A 17,925-nucleotide genomic window follows, 5' to 3' on the forward strand; every position below is an offset into this window, starting at 1 on the left:
ATATTGATCTCCCACCATCCAGCAAATTCTCTGGTTCAGCACCGGTCAGGTCCCAAGATGAGAGAGGTTCAACCTGTACTTCCTGCCAGAGCGGGGTTGTGATCAGGAGCCAGGAGTCCTGACTCCCAGCTCCTCCAGCTGTAACCATTAGACCCCACTCCTCTACCAGAGTTTGAACTCACCTATAACTTGACTATGCTAAGTTCCTCAGGGTAGCTTATCAGTGACTCTGTGGGGGAAGGGGCGAGGATCAAGGAATGGCTCAAATCTCGGGAGGTTTATGGACCACCCGAGTTCTCTCCTTCCCACTGATGATCCCAAAGCACACGGATGTTACCATTATACTGCCCCAGCTCCGGAAACACAACTCTCCCCTCCTTAGTAACTGCTGGATTTGTGCCCTGCATGGATTTCTGATTCCACACATACAGGCCAGTGGCAGAACAAGCCACAGACAACACCCCATGGGGATATATTGTCAGGGCTGAGATGCAGCCACCTCTGTCGGGAGTCGCCCGACAGGACAGGAAGTCCTAACCAACTTGTGCCAATCAGGATGCAGAACAAGGGCAGTGTGAACTGGGCTCTGGCCTGGATGCTGTGTTCACACTCCAGCCTGGCCTGCAAAACTGCCCTCCTGCCTTGGGTTCTTTACCGGCCGGGGAGGGGCAGGTCCATGTGTGCCCAACCTTGGAGGGGGTGCGTGGAATAGGGGGATGATCCCAGCCATCTGCAGTTCTATTCCACGGACGGGCAGCAAAGCAGGGAGGCAGCAAGCCAGAATCACCCCCTTCTCCTCCCAGGGCTTGCCCCAGCCCCCCACCTCAGCTTCCCCCTGGCCAGCCCAGAGCCAGGAAACAATCCACCTGAACAGGCTGGGCAGAGACACAACAGCACCATCCCATTCATGCCCTGACAGATACACTGCTATGCTGATTCACTGAGAGGCTGTCACCTCAACAGCTACACTGACACTCCAACGCACTGACATGCTGTCACCGTGACAGCCACACCGCTATCCTGACATGCTGTCACCCTGACAGCTACACTGCTACCTCAACATGGGCACGCCGTCACCTGGACAGCCACAAGGATGCCCCAACGCACTGAAACTGTCACCTGACAGCCGAACTGCTACTGTGCCACGCTGACATGCTGTCACCCTGACAGCCCCTCCGATACCCCAACAGCCATAATATCAGAGAGGCAGCCGAGCAACCTGTATCTCCAAAGCCAACAGGAAGTCCTGGGGCGCCTTAAAGACTAACAGCCACAGAGACACCCTGCCACACCGCCCCCCTGACTGCCACACTCATACCCCAACACACTTACACCATCACCCCAACAGACTCATGGGAGTCACCACACACGGATACGTTGTCACCCGGCCAGCTACACCCTGACACGCTGTCACCTGACACCCTGGAACCCTCACACAGTTACCTGGACAACCACACCTAGACAGCCCCCCAACGCACAGACACACTGCCCCCCCCCGCCGCATACTCCAGCGCACAGCCACAGGGACACGCCGCACCCAGCCTGCCCGGGGCTGCTCCCCTCCCTCCAGCCCCCTGCCCGGGCAGCAGGCGGGGCGTTCAGCCTGAACCGACGGGCCCCCGCCCCCTCCCTCCAGCCCCCCCGCCGCCCCGACCCCTCGGCTCCTCCACCCATGGCCTGCTCCCCTCCCCCACTCCCTCGGCCCTCCCCCGCCCCTCCCGGCCCTCGGGCGGGGCGCTCCCGCTGTCCGGCCGCACTCCGCGTCCGAGCGGGCTGACAGCTGCCGGGGCAGCGGGGTAAGAGCGGATCGCCCGGCTCTGCGCCACGGGCGGGGGAGCTCTGCCCCCAGCGACGGGGTCAGGCGTGGGGGGGGGGCCGCTAACGGGGGGTCTGCCCCCCAGCGACTGGGTCAGCCCCCAGCGAGGGGGGGTCAGGCGTGGGAGGTCTAGCGGGGGTCTGGCCCCCCGCGACGGGGTCAGGCGGGGGGGGTCTGACGAGGGGGTCTGCCCCCAAGCAAGGGGGGGTCAGCCGTGGGGGGTCTAACGGGGGCGGTCTGCCCCCCAGCGACGGGGTCAGCCGTGGGGGGGAGCTAACTGGGGGGTCTGCCCCCAGCGACGGGGTCAGGCGGGGGGGTCTAACGGGGGGTCTGCCCCAGCGAGGGGGGTGAGGCGGGGGGGCCTAATGGGGGGGTCTGCCCCCAACTACGGGGTCAGGCGTCAGGGCTGTAACAGGGGGGGTCTGCCCCCAGCGAGGGGGGATCAGCTGTGTGGGGGGCTAACTGGGGGGTCTGCCCCCAGCGAGGGGGGGTCAGCCGTGGGGGGTCTAACGGGGGGTCTGCCCCCAGCTATGGGGTCAGGCGTCAGGGCTGTAATGGGGGGTCTGCCCCCAGAGAGGGGGGGTCGGCCATGGGAGCCTGCCCCCAGCGAGGGGGGGGTCAGGCATGGAACTGTAACAGGGGGTCTGCCCCCAGTGAGGGGGTCAGCCAAGGGGGTCTAACCCAGGGAAGTTGGGGGGGGTGCCTGGGGAGAAGGATATACTTTGCAGGGGGATGTGCCAACATCTGGGGGGGTTGAGGTGGCCCCTTGACTCTGCCCCAGGGGGCCTTCTGACAGGCCTGCTCCAGAGACAGCTGTGCCCATGGGGGTCCATCCCCCCAGGTGCGAGGCCGCTCCCTCTCCTGGACCTCAGGGTCACCCCATTGACAAGAGACTGGATCCCTGTCTGCAGATCTTATGCCCACCCACTCCCCGCCCCAGTGGCCATGAGTGCCACAAGCCAATGGTGGAGCAAATGGCCTCATGTCCTTGGGCCAAGAGCCCAGGGGCAGACCCCACGGTCTGGCCTGGCCCACTGACACAGTCCCCAGAGCCCCCACAGGGTCTTTCCAGCTGGCAGCCAGCGACAGCAAACAGGTGTGTGGCCAAGGGGACTCGGAGAGGGCTGGTGTGAGGGGGTTGTGGGGCAATAGAGGGAAGTGGGCTGGGGGCATGGAAGGGAGCAGTGGGGCAGGGTCAGTGGGGAGGGCTCAGAGGAGGGGGCAGGGCTGAAGGTTTCTGTGAGGGTATGGGGGGCAGGTATGTAGCACAGGGCTGAGGGGTCCCATTGCCAGGTCATGGGCTGTTCTTCCTAGTCTGAGACCCAGCCCCCTACCCTTGGCCTGCCTTAGGTCAGCCGTTCATGGGAGGGCTCTGGGACCAGGGTCTCAGCTGAGGCCAGATGCCCCCTGGGGCTACCCAGCTGAGCTGTGAGCCAGGCCTTGGGTGCTGCATGCCAGGCCAGTTGAGTCAGGGGTATTTATACTCCGGAGCCATGGGGCCAGGTATATTTAGCCAGGCTGCTGGGGAGCCTCAGCCAGGACTAGGAGCAGGCTCTGGTAGCTCTGAGGACACAGACGGGGTGAGTAGGGGCCACACTTTAACCACTAGAGCCTGCTCTGCTCCCAGAGCCAGGAGAGAACCCAGGAGTCCTGGCTCCCAGCCTGCTCCAGCTACTCACACCGCGCAGGTCTCTTATCGAGAGCTCCCATTCTGGCCGGGGCTTGTCAGGCAGCCAACCCAGCTGAATTTAGCTACCTTAATCTCTGCCCTGAGCCAGTCCCTGCAGCCCACGATAACGCCCCGTCCTGCCCAGCCGCCAGCCAGAGGCCCAGGCCTGAGCACGCAGGCAGGTGCAAGGGGTGGCTGTGGGTTGGGTCTGAGGGGCACAGGCAGAGCTGAGAGCCCAGAGGTGCGGATCAGGACTTGAAGGGCGCAGAACTGGGATAACAGGGGCTGTGGGTCAGCAGTGCGGGGCACAGGGCACAGGAGGCCTGGGGGTGCTGCAGGCAGAGGCGGGTTCAGGGGTGCCAAGGCCCAGCGGCTGTGGGGCCTGCAGGCTGGAATGTTCTGTGCTTGGGGCGGCACACTGGGGGGCCATGCAGTGCTGGAGTGGGGCCGGGGTGTAACTCGGGGTTACGGGTGCCTAGTGACAGGGATTAGGCTGGCAAATGCAAATCCCCTGGGTTAACCCTTTAGTGGCTGCCAACGAGGGATGGGGGTGTGTGAAATATTTATCTCTCCTCCTCCTGTCTCAGCATCGAGCTCCCCAGCCCCGTTCCATTGCTTGCAGGTAAGAGCAGGGGCTGGGAACCAGGACTCCTGGGTTCTCTGCTGGCCCTGGCAGAGAAGAGGGGGCTGGTGGGTTGGGCAGGGGCTGGGAGCCAGGACTCCTGGGTTCTCTGCTGGCCCTGGCAAAGGAGAGGGGGCTGGTGGGTTGGGCTGGGACCCAGGACTCCTGGGTTCTCTGCTGGTGCTGGCAGAGGAGAGGGGGCTGGTGGGTTGGGCAGGGGCTGGGAGCCAGGACTCCTGGGTTCTCTGCTGGCCCTGGCAGAGGAGAGGGGGCTGGTGGGTTGGGTGTGGGGTTGGGAGCCAGGATTCCTGGGTTCTCTGCTGGCCCTGGCAGAGGAGAGGGGTACAATGGTGGTGGGGGCCACTGCTGTATAGCTGCAGGCTGAGAGCAATGGGCAGAGAGAAGAGGGGGAACCCACCCAGCCTAAAGGGAGCAAAGCCCTGGCCAAGGCTGGTGGATGTGCTGTCCCTGCCATGGGGTCCCCTGGCTGGGGAAGGAGGGCAGCATTATCATCTGCAAACACTACCCGGCAGCTAGGGGAATGGGGCAAGGCCACGCTGCTACGGTAACAGACCTTTGGTCCCCAGCAGCCCCACCAGGCTGGGGCTGCATGTGAGCCACTGGCCACACCCCCAGGCCCCGCCCACCAGCCCCATTTCTCCCCCCAGAACCCTCACTCCGGCCACAGCCCCAGACTCCCTCACCCCCCAGAGCATTTCCCCCCAGGACTGCACCTCCCCACCCAGGCCACAGCCCCACCCTACTCCCCAGACCCCAAGAGCCTGCCCCAGCCCCACTGCACACCCAGTGTCTCCCTGCCGCAGCCTGGCTGTTCCTGGCCCCTGTGCTCCCCGTTCCCTCTGTCCTTTGGTGTCTCAACAGGACAGACATGGGGACGTGGATCCTGCTGCTGTTCTGCTGGGCCCTGCTGGGAGCAACCAGTGCTGGTGAGTGCCAGGGACAGGAGAACGCAGGGGTGGCCTGGCTCCCAGACCCCACCAGACCCCTCCCCAAGCTGAGGACAGAACCCAGGCGTCCTGGCTGTGCATCCCACAAGCAATGCACCTACCCCTGCCTCAAAGGCAGGAGCAGGTGCATGGCCACACACCCTGGCTTGTGGGGCTTAGGGTTTGCAGTTTGGTATGGTACTCCCCCGCCACCCCGTCCAGCCCCACTCTGCTCCAGCTGCTCCCTGCGCCCTCAGTGCCAGGGACATCCTTCATTCATCTGTCCTTCTGGGCCTGCGCACGAACTTGGAGCTTGGAGCCCAAATAGCAGAGAATCAAAAAGTTCCAGCCACCTGCTCAGCTGGGGGGAGGTGGTGGGGGCCCAGGAAAACCAGCTGAGTGAGGGGGGTACAGTACAGCCTAGGGGTAAGGGGGAATCCCAGAAGTGGGGGAGGGGGCAGTGGAGTGGGGGAAGTCCCAGCAGAGGGGGAGGGGCAGTGGGGGCCAGCGGGGGTGGGGAGGAGCAACCCCTGCAGTGGGGTTGGCGGAAGGAATCCCGGCAGACGGGGAGGAGGTCTGACGGCTCAGGCAGCGATCTAGGAAGCAGGAGCCCAGGGTTCCCATCCCAGCTCTGTGCTGTGGCCATGGTCCAGTCCCCTCTTTCTCCCCCCAGAGCCATCACTCCTGCCACGGCCCCAGATTTTCCACTGCCACCAGGGACTGTCTCCCCGAACTGCCCTCGAGTGCACCGTCCCCGCGCCCGGTGCCTGTTCCTGCTCCAGGAGCCAGCCAGGCCCAGCGGGGAGGAGGGCGGGAGTGTGCTCACACCTGCCTTGCTCCAGTGGCTCCGCATGTCAGCATCGAGGCTCACAGAGTGCCAGGGGGGGCTTCCTGCTCAGGCCACCTGAGCCCCTCCGACAGGCAGGCGACCAGTTCGTCCATCCCCTAGCGCTGGCTGCCCCCTGCGGCTCTTTGCACCCCTCAGAGACATGGCTTCGCCCAGGGCGGTTTCAGTCTAGACCAGCCCTCTGGGCCAAGGCCCTGGGTTGTGACTAGGGCTCAGGAGTGGGGCCCAGTGGTTAGAGCGAGGGGGGGACCAGAGCCCACGCCGTGTCTCTGGAGCAGCTCTGAATTCCAGCACCAGGGGATCTAATGTCTCTCTCCCTCCCTCAGAGCCTCCCAAGGAGCACGACCCCTTCAACTATGGTGAGTTGGGGGCCTCAGGGCGGTGGGGGGGAGGGGGAGGGGAAGGGAGGGGGTCTCTCTGGGGCACTGAGATTAGATCTGTTTGCTGACGGCGCTAGTGGGGCGATGGGTGCACAGAACAGGGGTGGCAGGGACACACGCACACTGCTTGTGTATCTGTGGGTCTGGGGGAGCATGTCCCCCTCCCCCTGACCCCAGCTCTCTGCCCCCCACCTCCCCCAGACTATCACTCCCTGAGAATTGGAGGCCTCATCTTCGCCGTCATCCTCTTCCTGCTGGGAATCCTCATCATCCTCAGTGAGTCTTGGGCGCCCCTGAGAGGTGGGGAGTGGGGGGGGGGTCCATATTCCAGTGGGTCTAGAGGGCGGCACTAAGTCGAACACTGAGGGTGCTCAGGTACCCCTCTGCATGCTGCCCCTGGGGCTGGCTGGCTGCCACCTCCCTTCAGCCCTGTGCATCTCTCCCAGCCCTTTGGCGCCATCAGCTGCTGGGGGGAGGGGGGAGAGACCTGAGTCCCCCGGCTCCCCCAGCCCAGTTTCATTAACCACTTTCTGCTCAGCCTGCTGCTACTCTGCATCCCCTCTCCCGCACCCCTCCCCCCAGGCCCTACTCCCCTCCTGGAGCTGAGCAGGTCTCCCCAAGACACCCCAGAAGTCCTGGCTCTTAGCTCCCCCCCACCAGCCAGCAGCACCCCTCCAGTCATCTCACTGCCCAGTGTTACTGTTTTGTGTTGTCTAGGTCGCCGCTGCCGTTGCAAATTTAACCAGCAACAAAGGTAAATACCTCCCACCCTGCAATGCATCCCAGAGCTGGGCTAGCAGGGAGTGCGGGGCCCTGGCAGCTGGGGAAGCCCAGGCTGGGCTAGTAGGGAGTGTGGGGCCCTGGCAGGGCTGAGGGAGCCCAAGGCTGGGCTAGCAGGGAGTGTGGGGCCCTGGAGGGCTGGGGGGAGCCCAGGGCTGGGCTAGCAGGGGCTGTGGGTCAGGAGTGAGGGGCGCAGGCTGGGTGGGGGTCAGGGAGTGCAGGGACCCATGTAACGCTCCTGTCCCCCCAGGACTGGTGAGCCTGATGAGGAGGAAGGGACCCTCAGAAGCTCCATTCGTCGTAAGTACCTAGTGCCCCGCAGCCTGCTCCAGGGTGGGATTCACACATGGTCCATGGAGGGACATGGGGGGTGGGGGAGATGGGATGGGACAGTGTCTTTGGGTGTGCAAGGGCTGCAGGGGGCACAGGGAAGTGGGTGGGGGGTGCAGGGTGCCTGGCTGTGCACTGGCTCTGGGTGGGCGTTGGTGGCACATTAGAGACAAGGCGTGGATAGGGGCATGGGGTTGGGAGATGGCCAGGGATGGGGCATGGGAGCACAATGCTGGGGCTGCAGGTACAGGGAGCAAGAACCCAGGTTTGGGGGCATGGGAGCCACAGGGCAGGGTCTGGGAGCAAAGTGCTGGGGTTAGGTGTATCTGGGGCACAGGGAAGGGTTTGGGGCACAGAGGACACAGTGCCAGGGTTAGGGGTACAGTGCTGGTGTTAGTGGCATAGGGGGCAGAGTGCTGGGGTTAGGGGTGCAGGGTCACAGTACAGCAGCCAGGGATGAGGGCTGAGCAGTGGCAGAGTTAGGAATAATGGGGACACAGTGCAGGGACTAGGGATATGGGGAGACACAGGGCAGAACTTGGGGCACAGGGAGAGGCTTGGGTGTGCAGGGGCACAGTGGCAGGGTTAAGGGTGTGGGTGGTGAAAGGCTGAAATTAGGGTTGTGGGGATTGGGGTGGTGGGCACAGGGTGGGGTGTCGGACATGGGAGGCAGAATGCAGCACAAGGTCAGGGTATCAGTACACCATATACCAGGCCACCCTTACATCTCTGCTGCTGCTGGTGGCAGCTGGGCCTTCAGAACTGGGTGCTCAGCCAGCAGCCGCTGCTCTCCGGCCACCCAGCCAGGCATCGCTTATGCCAGGGTCGCCAGTGCTGAGACCAACACTTCTTCCACTACAAACGAAGAGCAGTGGGGAGGCAGTGGGGCCTGGGGGTGGGGCACCATTGTCCCTAAGCTCGGCCCTGGCCAGCTCTTACCAGCCAGGAGCAGGACCTGGGCAGGAGAGGAGGAGCAGGGACAGGGCCCTGTGACAGGGCTTGCAGGGGACCGAAATCTTCTTTGTGCCTGGAGCCCCAATACATCTTAATCCACCTCTGCTACATCTTCCTGCCCTCAGGCCTTGTGTGACACACACTGGAGCCCTCTCCTTGCCCTCAGGCCTGCTCTGTCTAGCGTCTGGCTGCAAATCACCCCAGGCCAGACTGTGCCCCGGGCACCTGACCCCATCTCTTCCCCGCAGGTTTGTCCACCCGGATGAGATAGGACAGGCGGCCCAGAGGCTGGTGAGTAGGGGCGGGGCAGGGGGAAGGGGTGAGGCAAGGGGCCGGTTCCCCAAGGGAGCAATAGCCGTGCTTAGTGTGTGCCAGAGCTCGTTAGGACTGAGCCCCGGCCCCTCCAGCAGGAAGTACAGAGCTGGGCAGAACCCCCGGCATCTCCGGACTCTGCTGTGCACAGCCCCCGGCAGCTCCAGGCTGGGCCATGCAGAGCCTCAGCTGCTCTGGGCCAGGCTGTGCCGAGCCTCCGGCAGCTGCGGGTTTGCTGCATCAATTATAAAAGCTAAAAATTAGCTTGAGCCCCAGAACCTCTTACTACAAATTCAACAGTGGGCCCCGGCTCTGATCTGTCCCCAGGTTGGGGACGTGCTGGCTTAGGCGGGTGTGGGGAATGGAGAGCAAGGTCTTTCCCTCGGTGGGCACTGGCTTCTGTGAGATCTGTGGGTCCCAGCTCCCAGCGTGGCAGTCATTCACATTACACAGAGACACCTGGGTCCTCACCCTGCCTCTGGGAAGGGAGCGGTGTCTAGTGGTTAGAGCAGAGGGCTGGGAGCCAGGACTCTGGGTTGCCTCTCGGGGTGGGGTAGTGTTACCCACTGTCCGTGTGTAATCCCTTTGCTCTTTGTGCAGGTCTCCCCGAGATGCAGACCCCTGCCTGGACATGAGGAGTGAACCCCTCATCCCCCACCCCACGCTGCATAGTCGTAGCGCTTAGCCTAGACCAGGCCCCTGAGCTCTGGTTGCAGCCCACAGGATCTGAGCCGGGCAGCAGGGACACATGCCCAGAGCCAAAGCCGTCTCCTCCAAGAGGGACACACACGCAGAGCAGGGCCCTTCCCCGGCTGCAGGGACACGTGCACAGAGCCAAGGCCGTCCCCTCCAGGAGGGACACACGCAGAGTAGGGCCTGTCCGACCAGCAGGGACACACACACACACACACACACACACACAGCAGGGCTGTCCCTGGCAGCAAAGGGCCCCTCCATGGGTTCCAGGCAAAGGTGCTGAGCACTCTGTGGGAGCGGGGACCAAGGGGAGCTGGGGTGGGAGTCAAGGTCCCTGTTGAAGGACCCACCCTGGGGCTGTGTTGATAACACCTGGTTCAGGGCTGATCCCCTACAGCCAGGATCTCCCCCCACCATTGTGAGTGTCCAGCTAGGGATGCTCTCTGTAGTCGCTGACCAGAGACATGAGCCCTATAAACCTTCGTGCCCCCACCCACCTCCTGGCAATTACTGTCCTGGGATCAGGGGAGCCCGTGGCAGAGAACTGAACCCGTCTCCACCTTGGACTGTACTCACCACCTTGCCCCCCAACTGTGCCACCCCCAGCTCCCCACTACTGGGGCCCTGGGCTCCCCCCCAGCCACAGCCACAGCCCCCTGCTCTGGGCTACCTCAGCTCTGCCCATGCCTCCTCACTTCTGACTTGCAGCCTCTGCTCTCCCCACCCTGCCCCCATGGCACTGGTGCATGGCCCATGCCCACGTACAGGCCCTTCCACGGGTGCTGCTGGGAGGGGACTGAGACAGCTAAGAAAGCTGCCCTGCAAATTGTGCCTGGAGGAGATCCCATCCCAGTCATGCCCTGGGGTGATAATATGGAGATATGCCTCTCTCATAGAGCTGGAAAGGGCCCTCAGAGGTCACTGAGTCCAGCCCCCTGCCCTCAGGGCAGAGCCTATCACCATCCCTAGCAATTTTTTTCAGTGTATTTGCCCTAAATGGTCCCCTCAAGGATTGAGCTCACCACTTTGGGTTTAGCCGGCCCCTGCAGAAACTACAGCGCTACCACTCCCAGCCTGCGCCTGGGCTGGTGCCGCTGCTCGTGTGCGTAGGAACCGGGCCATTGGCAGTGTGTGAGCAGACTGAGAGCCAGTGTGATCCCTTCCAGCAGGAGGCAGCAGGACACACACACACACTCTCTCTCTCTCTCTCTCTCAAAGCAGGACCCATGCCCTCCAGCAGGGGGCAGAAGGGGACACACACACACACACACACACTCACTCACTCACTCAGAGCAGGACCCATCCCTTCCAGCAGGGGGCAGCAGGACACACACAGACACACACACATACACACACTCTCAAAGCAGGACCCATTCCCTCCAGCAGCAGGACAGCAGGACACACACACACACACACACACACACACACTCAGAGGAGGACCCAGCCCCTCCAGCAGGGGGCGGCAGGACACACACACAGAGCAGGACCCATTCCCTCCAGCAGGGGGCAGCAGGACACACACACACAGAGCAGGACCCATTCCCTCCAGCAGGGGGCAGCAGGACACACACACACACACACACACACACACACACACACGCTCACTCAGAGCAGGACCCATCCCTTCCAGCAGGGGGCAGCAGGACACACACACACACACGCACACGCACACGCAGCAAGACCCATTCCCTCCAGCAGGGGGCAGCAGGACAGACAGACACACACACACACACACACGCTCACTCAGAGCAGGACCCATCCCTTCCAGCAGGGGGCAGCAGGACACACACACACACACACACACACACACTCAGAGCAGGACCCATTCCCTCCAGCAGGGGGCGGCAGGACACACAAGTTGGTTGGGTGTCAGCTCCCATGTTGCTAGTCCTTGACTCATCAGAGAGGACCATGTCCCTAGACACTGATGCTGCCCTCTGGTCCCAAAACCCCCGAGTGCCCATCCCCATTTCACAAGGACGGCCTCCCTCCGGCTGCCCAGTGAGGGGCAAAATTCCCCCGAGATCTTACCCTTAATACTCCAGAGCTGTGCCCATCCCACCTCAGCCTGGACAGCCACTGGCAGCTCTGGGCTAGGCTGAAATGGAATGAAGTGAAACAAATGAGCCCAGGAAGTGTTTTGCATATATTTATATTCCTCCCCCCACCTCTGCAGCCTTAACCCAGTTTCACCTCTCTCACGATGGCTGTTTAAACTGAGTGCTGTGGGGCAGGGACTGGCTCACTGTGGGTCTCTGTGTGGGGGCTGGGTGGGGATTTTGCAAGGGGGGTGTCTGTGCATATTTGGCTGAGCTCAGCAGTGTGAGAAGTGGGATACGCAGTCTGATGGGCAGATGGGACAGCTCTGGGATTGTGGGTTTGGGGACAATATGGGGTCAATGGCTGCATCTGAAAGCTGGATGAACTGTCCCACTGTGACATTATGTGTGGCTGTTCCCCAGCTGCCCCGACCCAGAGATGGTTGCATGTCAGCACTGGATGAATGTCCCACTGTGGCTTTATGTGTGGCTGTACACCCCCGCCCCACCCCGAGGTGGCTGCTTCTCAGCAATGGGGCTGCCAGTTTTAGTTGGATGTATTTCTGGCAATTTCATCACATGACAATCTTTAATTAAAGCTTAATCTTTAATTCCTGGAGACTCCTGGAGGGTTGCTCCCCGCCCCGCCCCCGCCCCCGCCCCCCCACGCAGCACCAGGAGAATCCTCCCGCTGTGGTGTTATATGTGGTTGTTCCCCAGCTGCTCTGCCCCAGATGTGGCTGCACCTCAGGGTGGGGCGACTTGCCCTGTGTATACCGCTGGGAACGCCCTGCGGGTAGTAGACAGCGAGGTGGCTGGGGGGGCGGGATCCGAGGAATGGGGGTCAGCTTGGCAGGGCAGCTGGAGCCTTGCCGCTCCCCACGCAGCCTTACAGCCCCCCGCCCCCGCTCCCGAGCTCAGCCGCGGCCGGCTCCCATTGGCTGCCGCCCGGCTCCATACGCAGCGGAAAAAGCCGCTTCCCGCCGGTCTCCCCCGCCCGGGCTCTGCCGCATTCGCTCCTGCGACGGGAGAGACCCGCGGATGCAGCATGGCCACCCCCACCGAGGCACCCAGGCACGGTGAGCCCCCCCCGCCGCCACCCGCACCAGGGTCCCGACGCCCCCTATGCCCGCAGCGCCCAATTCCCCTGTGCCCACAGTGCCTAATACCCCTGTGCCCGCAGCGCCCAATTCCCCTGTGCCCGACCCTCCCTGTGCCTGCAGCATCTAATTCCCCTGTGCCCAACCCTCCCTATGCCCAACCCTCCCTGTGCCCGCAGCACCTAATACCCCTGTGCCCGACCCTCCCTGTGCCTGCAGCGCCCAACCCTCCCTGTGCCCACAGTGCCTAATACCACTGTGCCCAACCCTCCCTGTGCCCGACCCTCCCTGTGCCCGCAGCGCCCAATTCCCCTGTGCCCGACCCTCCCTGTGCCTGCAGCATCTAATTCCCCTGTGCCCAACCCTCCCTGTGCCCGACCCTCCCTGTGCCCGCAGCGCCCAATTCCCCTGTGCCCGACCCTCCCTGTGCCCGCAGCATCTAATTCCCCTGTGCCCAACCCTCCCTTTGCCCACAGCACCTGATTCCCCTGTGCCCAACCCTCCCTGTGCCCGCAGCACCTAATACCCCTGTGCCCGACCCTCCCTGTGCCTGCAGCGCCCGACCCTCCCTGTGCCCGACCCTCCCTGTGCCTGCAGCATCTAATTCCCCTGTGCCCAACCCTCCCTGTGCCCACAGCACCCGATTCCCCTGTGCCCAACCCTCCCTGTGCCTGCAGCACCCAATTCTCCTGTGCCCAACCCTCCCTGTACCCACAGCATCTAATTCCCCTGTGCCCAACCCTTCCCTGTGCTCACAGTGCCCGATTCCCCTGTGCCCAACCCTCCCTGTGCCCGTGGTGCCAGGTCCCCCTACACCTGACTCTCCTGTGGCCATGATACCCAATTGCCCTGTACCACAGTGCCCAGCTCCCCGATGCCTCTGGTGCCAGGAACAGGAGGCAGGTGTCACCAGTATGCAGGCTGGTCTTATCCCAGAAAGCTGAGCTCATGAAACCCAAGCACCTGGCATCCCAGCCCCCTCTCTGTCCCTGTGCCAGTGGAGCCCAGTGCCTGGCATCCCAGCCCCCACCCCACCCTGCCAGACTTGCCCCCCAATGCCCAGGAAGTCAGACAGTTGCCCAGGCTTCCCCCACCCTCTCCATGCCAGCACTGTGCCCTGGCCTTCAGCTCTGCGCCTAGCAGCTGAGGGCCGGGGGAAGGGTTGTGCCAGGTAGGGAGGGAGGCAATGGGGCTGTCGGCTTTGGGGTTCTTACAGCTCCAGCCAGGAAGCCGGAGCGGCCCGGCACAGGGATGGGGTTAGCATTTACTGGAGGCTGAGGGAGCCGGGAGGGGAACTGGGAGCTGGACACGTGTGTGCATGTTGTGTGTGCATGTCTGTGCGCATGCAGCTCTTGTGTGTGGTGTGCCCATGTGTGCACAGTGCCGTGTGTTTAGAGAGCTCAGGTGTGTGAGTGTCTACGGGGCAAAAGTGTGTGTTGTGTCTGTCTCGTGTCTGTGGTCTCTGTGCAAGCTTGTGTGTGTGTGTGTGTGTGTGATGTCAGGTTGTGTAGGGAAGTGTGCTCCATCTGCCTGTCCCTTTCCCCTGCAGTCCCCAAGAACTTATTGCAGATCGGGTGGACTCTGTGCATGTGTGTGTGTGCGTGCATGCGTGTGCGTGTGTGTGTGTGTGTACATGCATGCAGGGGGTGTGTGTGCAGGGGCATGACTGAGCGTGGGGTGGGATCTCATCACACACTGCATTACTGGGTCACTGCAGCATGTGGGGGTGGGGGTGTTTGACTCCGTGTCAGGTCCCCGGGGCCTGGCGGTTTGTGGGTGGGTGGATTTTTGCCAGGCTGTGGCAGTGGGTGTATGGGGCTGTAGCAGGGGCTGAGTGGGGTGGGGGGGTCAGTGCTTTGGTGTGTGTGTTGTGAAGCTGCCTCAGGGCTGCAGTGTGCCTGGCTCCAGGCGAATGGCGTTCAGGTGTTGTCTGGCTGTGTAGTGTGTCTCCTGGCCCCTTGGCAGGCTGTTGCGATGCGGCTGTAGGCCCTGGTGCAAGGCAGGCCGAAGGGACGGTGTGGGCTGTGTAGCATGGGGCGTTGTGTAGTGTGTTGTGGTGTGGGTGGGTGCAGTGGGGGTGTTGGGCAGCAGGTGTGTGTTGGGGTTGGGGGGAGGCGGGTCTGTGGAGCGGTGTGTTTTTACTGGCTGCGCTGTGGCTCTGCGGCTGCTGTGCTGCCAAGGACCCCCCCACCCGCCAGCTCAGTGCAGGGAAGCGGGAAGTGTCTGCAGCTGGCTCTGTGTGTGTGCGTTCCACTCGGTGCAGTGTGTGTGCTCTGCACCAGGTGCGTGTGCGCACTGATCTGTGGGGGGCGGGAGGTAGTGCAGATGTACTTTGTGCTTTGATCCGGTTGTGCAGCTCAAAGGAAGAGTGCAGTTCCAGCTATCACTAGCGTTGCTCTCTCTCTCACACACACACACTCTTATATTCCCCCAACAGCATCAACCCTGCACTCACACGCACTAGGCACCCACATGTCACTGTGATCCCGTGTGTGTGTGTGTGTGTGTGTGTGCGTGTGTGAACTGAGCCACAGAGGGTTCTGTGTACATCGACACTCTTGTCACTAGGCCTCAGGGTTCACGCCCCTTGAGATGAGCGGAAGAGCCGGTCTGGCTCCCAGAAGACTCAGTCGGTCGGGCTGGGAGATGGGCACAGGCGGTCCGGCTGCGGGAACGTGCGGGAGGCTGACCAGCTGGTTTGCCTGCAGATCCCAGAGCAGGGATGGGGTGAGCCCAAGCTCCTGGGTCCGGGTGCCAGCACCCTGCCCCCTCACGCCTGTGCGGAGCTGGCTGCCTAAGTTGGGGCAGTGGTGAGAGGGGAGTGAATTGGATACCCCACTGGGGCACAACAGGGGCACATAGAATTGCTCCAGCAGCACGTTCTGGCCCTAATGGTCCCCCTGGTGATAGACACACTGTGCTACAGGGGGCGGGAGGGGACCCAGCAGGGGGCGCTGTGGGGCTGTGGGGCAATGGGGTGGGGACCCAGCAGGGGGCGCTGTGGGGCTGCGGGGTGATGGGGTGGGGACCCAGCAGGGGGCACTCTCTTCTCACAGTCAGTGCTGAGCTCATGGATGCAGGGTGGGGTGGGGTGGGGCGAGGACCCTAGGGTCAGGGATGGGAAAGAAGGGGGTGGGGAGGGCGCAGGTCAGTCTGTCACTCCCCACCTCCCCTGGATGCTCTCTGCCCCCATCCGGGGGGCTAGGAGACAGCCCATGCTGGGGTAGGGCACCAGCAGGGCACAGCCATGGCACCCAGGGCTGCCCCTCCCCACCCAGCCCCAGGCACCCTGTGGGTTCCCTGCAGCCAAGTGTGTGTGTTTGTGTGTGTGTGAGAGAGAGAGCCAGGCGGGGGGGTTCCCTGACTGTCTCCATCAGACTGTCTGTGCCCAACCCTCACTTTGTCTGCTGGTGATTCCCCAGCCAGGCGCCAGAGCAGGGAACCTCCAGGGGTACCCCATGCAGGGCCCCTGCCAGGGGGCCCAGGGCTGGTGCAGTGGGGGGCTGTGGGTTGGGAGGGAGGTGCGCCAGCAGGGCTGTGCCAGGACCAGTTCCGCATGCCGTGGGCAGATGCCAGGTTCCCGATCTGCCCCCCCGGCCCCCGCAGCCAGCTGAGGATACAGAGGCGCCTGATGTGCTTGTTTCCATAGCAACCCTTCCCCTTGGGGTTTGCATCATTCATCCCTGTAGCACCACCGCACCCAGCAGCGCTGTGAGGAGGGGGGCTGGGGGGAGCTGCTGTTGGGGGCAGGGAGGCGCTGTTGGGTGCTGTACAGCAGGGGAGCAGGGTGGGGCTGGCTGGATCGCTGTGCCAAGGGGAGCAGTGTCAGGGACTCAGGGGTGGGGTGCTGTGCAGGGGAGAGCAGGGTGGGGGTGGCTGTGGGAAGCAGGTCTGGGGAGGGGTGGTAGCAAAGCAGGGTGTGCCCCTGGGCACGGGTTAATGGCTTCACTGGGGGCTCCCCTCTGCCCTGCAGCAACGATCCTGCTGCAGTGAATGACATGGGGGGATGTCTCTGTCTCTCCCTCTCCCCAGCTGTTGCACTGTGTTATGTGTGGCTGTTCCCCAGCTGCCCTGCCCCAGAGGCAGCTGCACCTCTGGGCTCAGCAAGCCCTCTTTGGGGCTGGGATAGCTCAGTGGTTCCTCTCTTCTCTCTCCAGATGGCCAGGGACACCGGGATCCCTTCTCCTATGGTGAGTGCCCCTTGGGGTTGTTGTCTCTTCACAGCTGAAGGGGGCCAGAGCCAGCCATGTTTGTGGCTTTGCAGTCAGGCGCCCCCAGGCACCCTCCCCTGGTGCCCCCAGCCCAGTGCCCAGCTGGGATGTCTGCTGGGACATGCGGCCTCATGAGAACTGCAGGAGCTGTGGGATTCGGGGGAGGGAGCCGTGGGGCCAGGCAAGAGCTGTGTGGGGCTGTGGGGTTGAGCTGTGGGACCAAGGGGCTGTGTGTCTGGGGGAGGGTGATGGGATGTGGGGCCGTCTGTCTTTGACCCCCGCTCTCCTCCCAGACTATGACACCGTGCGCCTGGTTGGCCTCATCCTGGCCATTGTCATGTTCGTTGTGGGCATCCTGACAGCGCTGAGTGAGTGACCCCCCAGCTGGCCCCATAGCCCCCCAGACCCTCCTACCCCTGGCCAGCCTTATAGCCCCCCACACCTCTTCACTTCCAGCCAGCCTCCCATAGCCCCCCTGAGCCTCCCAAACCTCCTGACTGGCCCCATAGACCCTCTGAACCTATTTATTCCCCAACCCCCCTGAGCACCCTTGAGCCTCCCAAATACTTCAGCTGTCCCCAGACCTCCTCCCCACCCACTGGCCCCACAGCCCCCAAGCCCTCTGAACCCCTCTGCCATCCCCCACCCCCCCTGGACTCCTGGTGGTTCATAAAGCCCCCAGCCCTGACTCCTGCCAGCCAGTTCCACAAACCCCTGGACTGCCAGCCCCACTGGGTGTCCATTCATCCCCCTGAACACTGAATCCCCCTTGGTCTGCCTCCCAGCCCAACAGACACTGACCCTGCCTGGCCCTGAACCCCTCCAGCAGCCTCCCATCCCCTTGACACCCCAGGCTGGCCCCTAAGCCCCTGGCAGCACCCATCTCGAATCCTTCTGGGCAGCCCCACAAATTCCGTGACCCCCTATGTGCTGAGTGAAGAACTTTCTTTTATTAGTTTTAAACCTGCTATCCATTAATTTCATTTGGTGTCCTCTAGTTCTTGTATTACGGGCACAAGTAAATAACTTGCACAACTAAATAACTGTGCCCCGACAGGTCAGCCATCTACCCTGAACCCCAGGGGCCAGCCCCTACACCCCCAGCCAGCCCCCTCCCCCAGACTACGCCCACTGGGCTTCCAGCCCTGCATCCCCTGGTCAGCCTCCTACCTGAACCCCAGGGGCCAGCCCCTAATATCCCAACCAGCCCCCTCCCCCAATT

The 17,925-nt window shown here is 63.0% G+C and overlaps 1 protein-coding gene across 1 annotated transcript; it reads left to right on the forward strand.

Annotated features, from left to right (window-relative positions):
* The first annotated feature begins 1,693 nt into the window (after nt 1-1,693).
* Nucleotides 1,694-12,003, forward strand: FXYD1 (FXYD domain containing ion transport regulator 1). Its single transcript, XM_074981345.1, has 9 exons — nt 1,694-1,796; nt 4,073-4,107; nt 4,990-5,054; nt 6,228-6,260; nt 6,483-6,557; nt 6,999-7,035; nt 7,312-7,361; nt 8,594-8,636; nt 9,258-12,003. Exons 3-8 carry the CDS (start codon nt 4,997-4,999, stop codon nt 8,614-8,616), a joined length of 276 nt encoding a protein of 91 aa, XP_074837446.1. The 5' UTR covers nt 1,694-1,796; nt 4,073-4,107; nt 4,990-4,996; the 3' UTR covers nt 8,617-8,636; nt 9,258-12,003.
* Nucleotides 12,004-17,925: the final 5,922 nt, after the last annotated feature.

This window comes from Carettochelys insculpta, chromosome 30 (assembly GCF_033958435.1).
Source record: "Carettochelys insculpta isolate YL-2023 chromosome 30, ASM3395843v1, whole genome shotgun sequence".
Classification (NCBI taxonomy): Eukaryota; Metazoa; Chordata; order Testudines; family Carettochelyidae; genus Carettochelys; species Carettochelys insculpta.

Bases quoted from the DNA above. Each gene is read 5' to 3' on its own strand.
- FXYD1 (XM_074981345.1), top strand. From the start codon at position 4,997: ATGGGGACGTGGATCCTGCTGCTGTTCTGCTGGGCCCTGCTGGGAGCA. The intron at 5,055-6,227 runs GTGAGTGCCAGG...TCCCTCCCTCAG, and splicing joins GCTGGGAGCAACCAGTGCTG to AGCCTCCCAAGGAGCACGAC. The intron at 7,036-7,311 runs GTAAATACCTCC...CTGTCCCCCCAG, and splicing joins AAATTTAACCAGCAACAAAG to GACTGGTGAGCCTGATGAGG.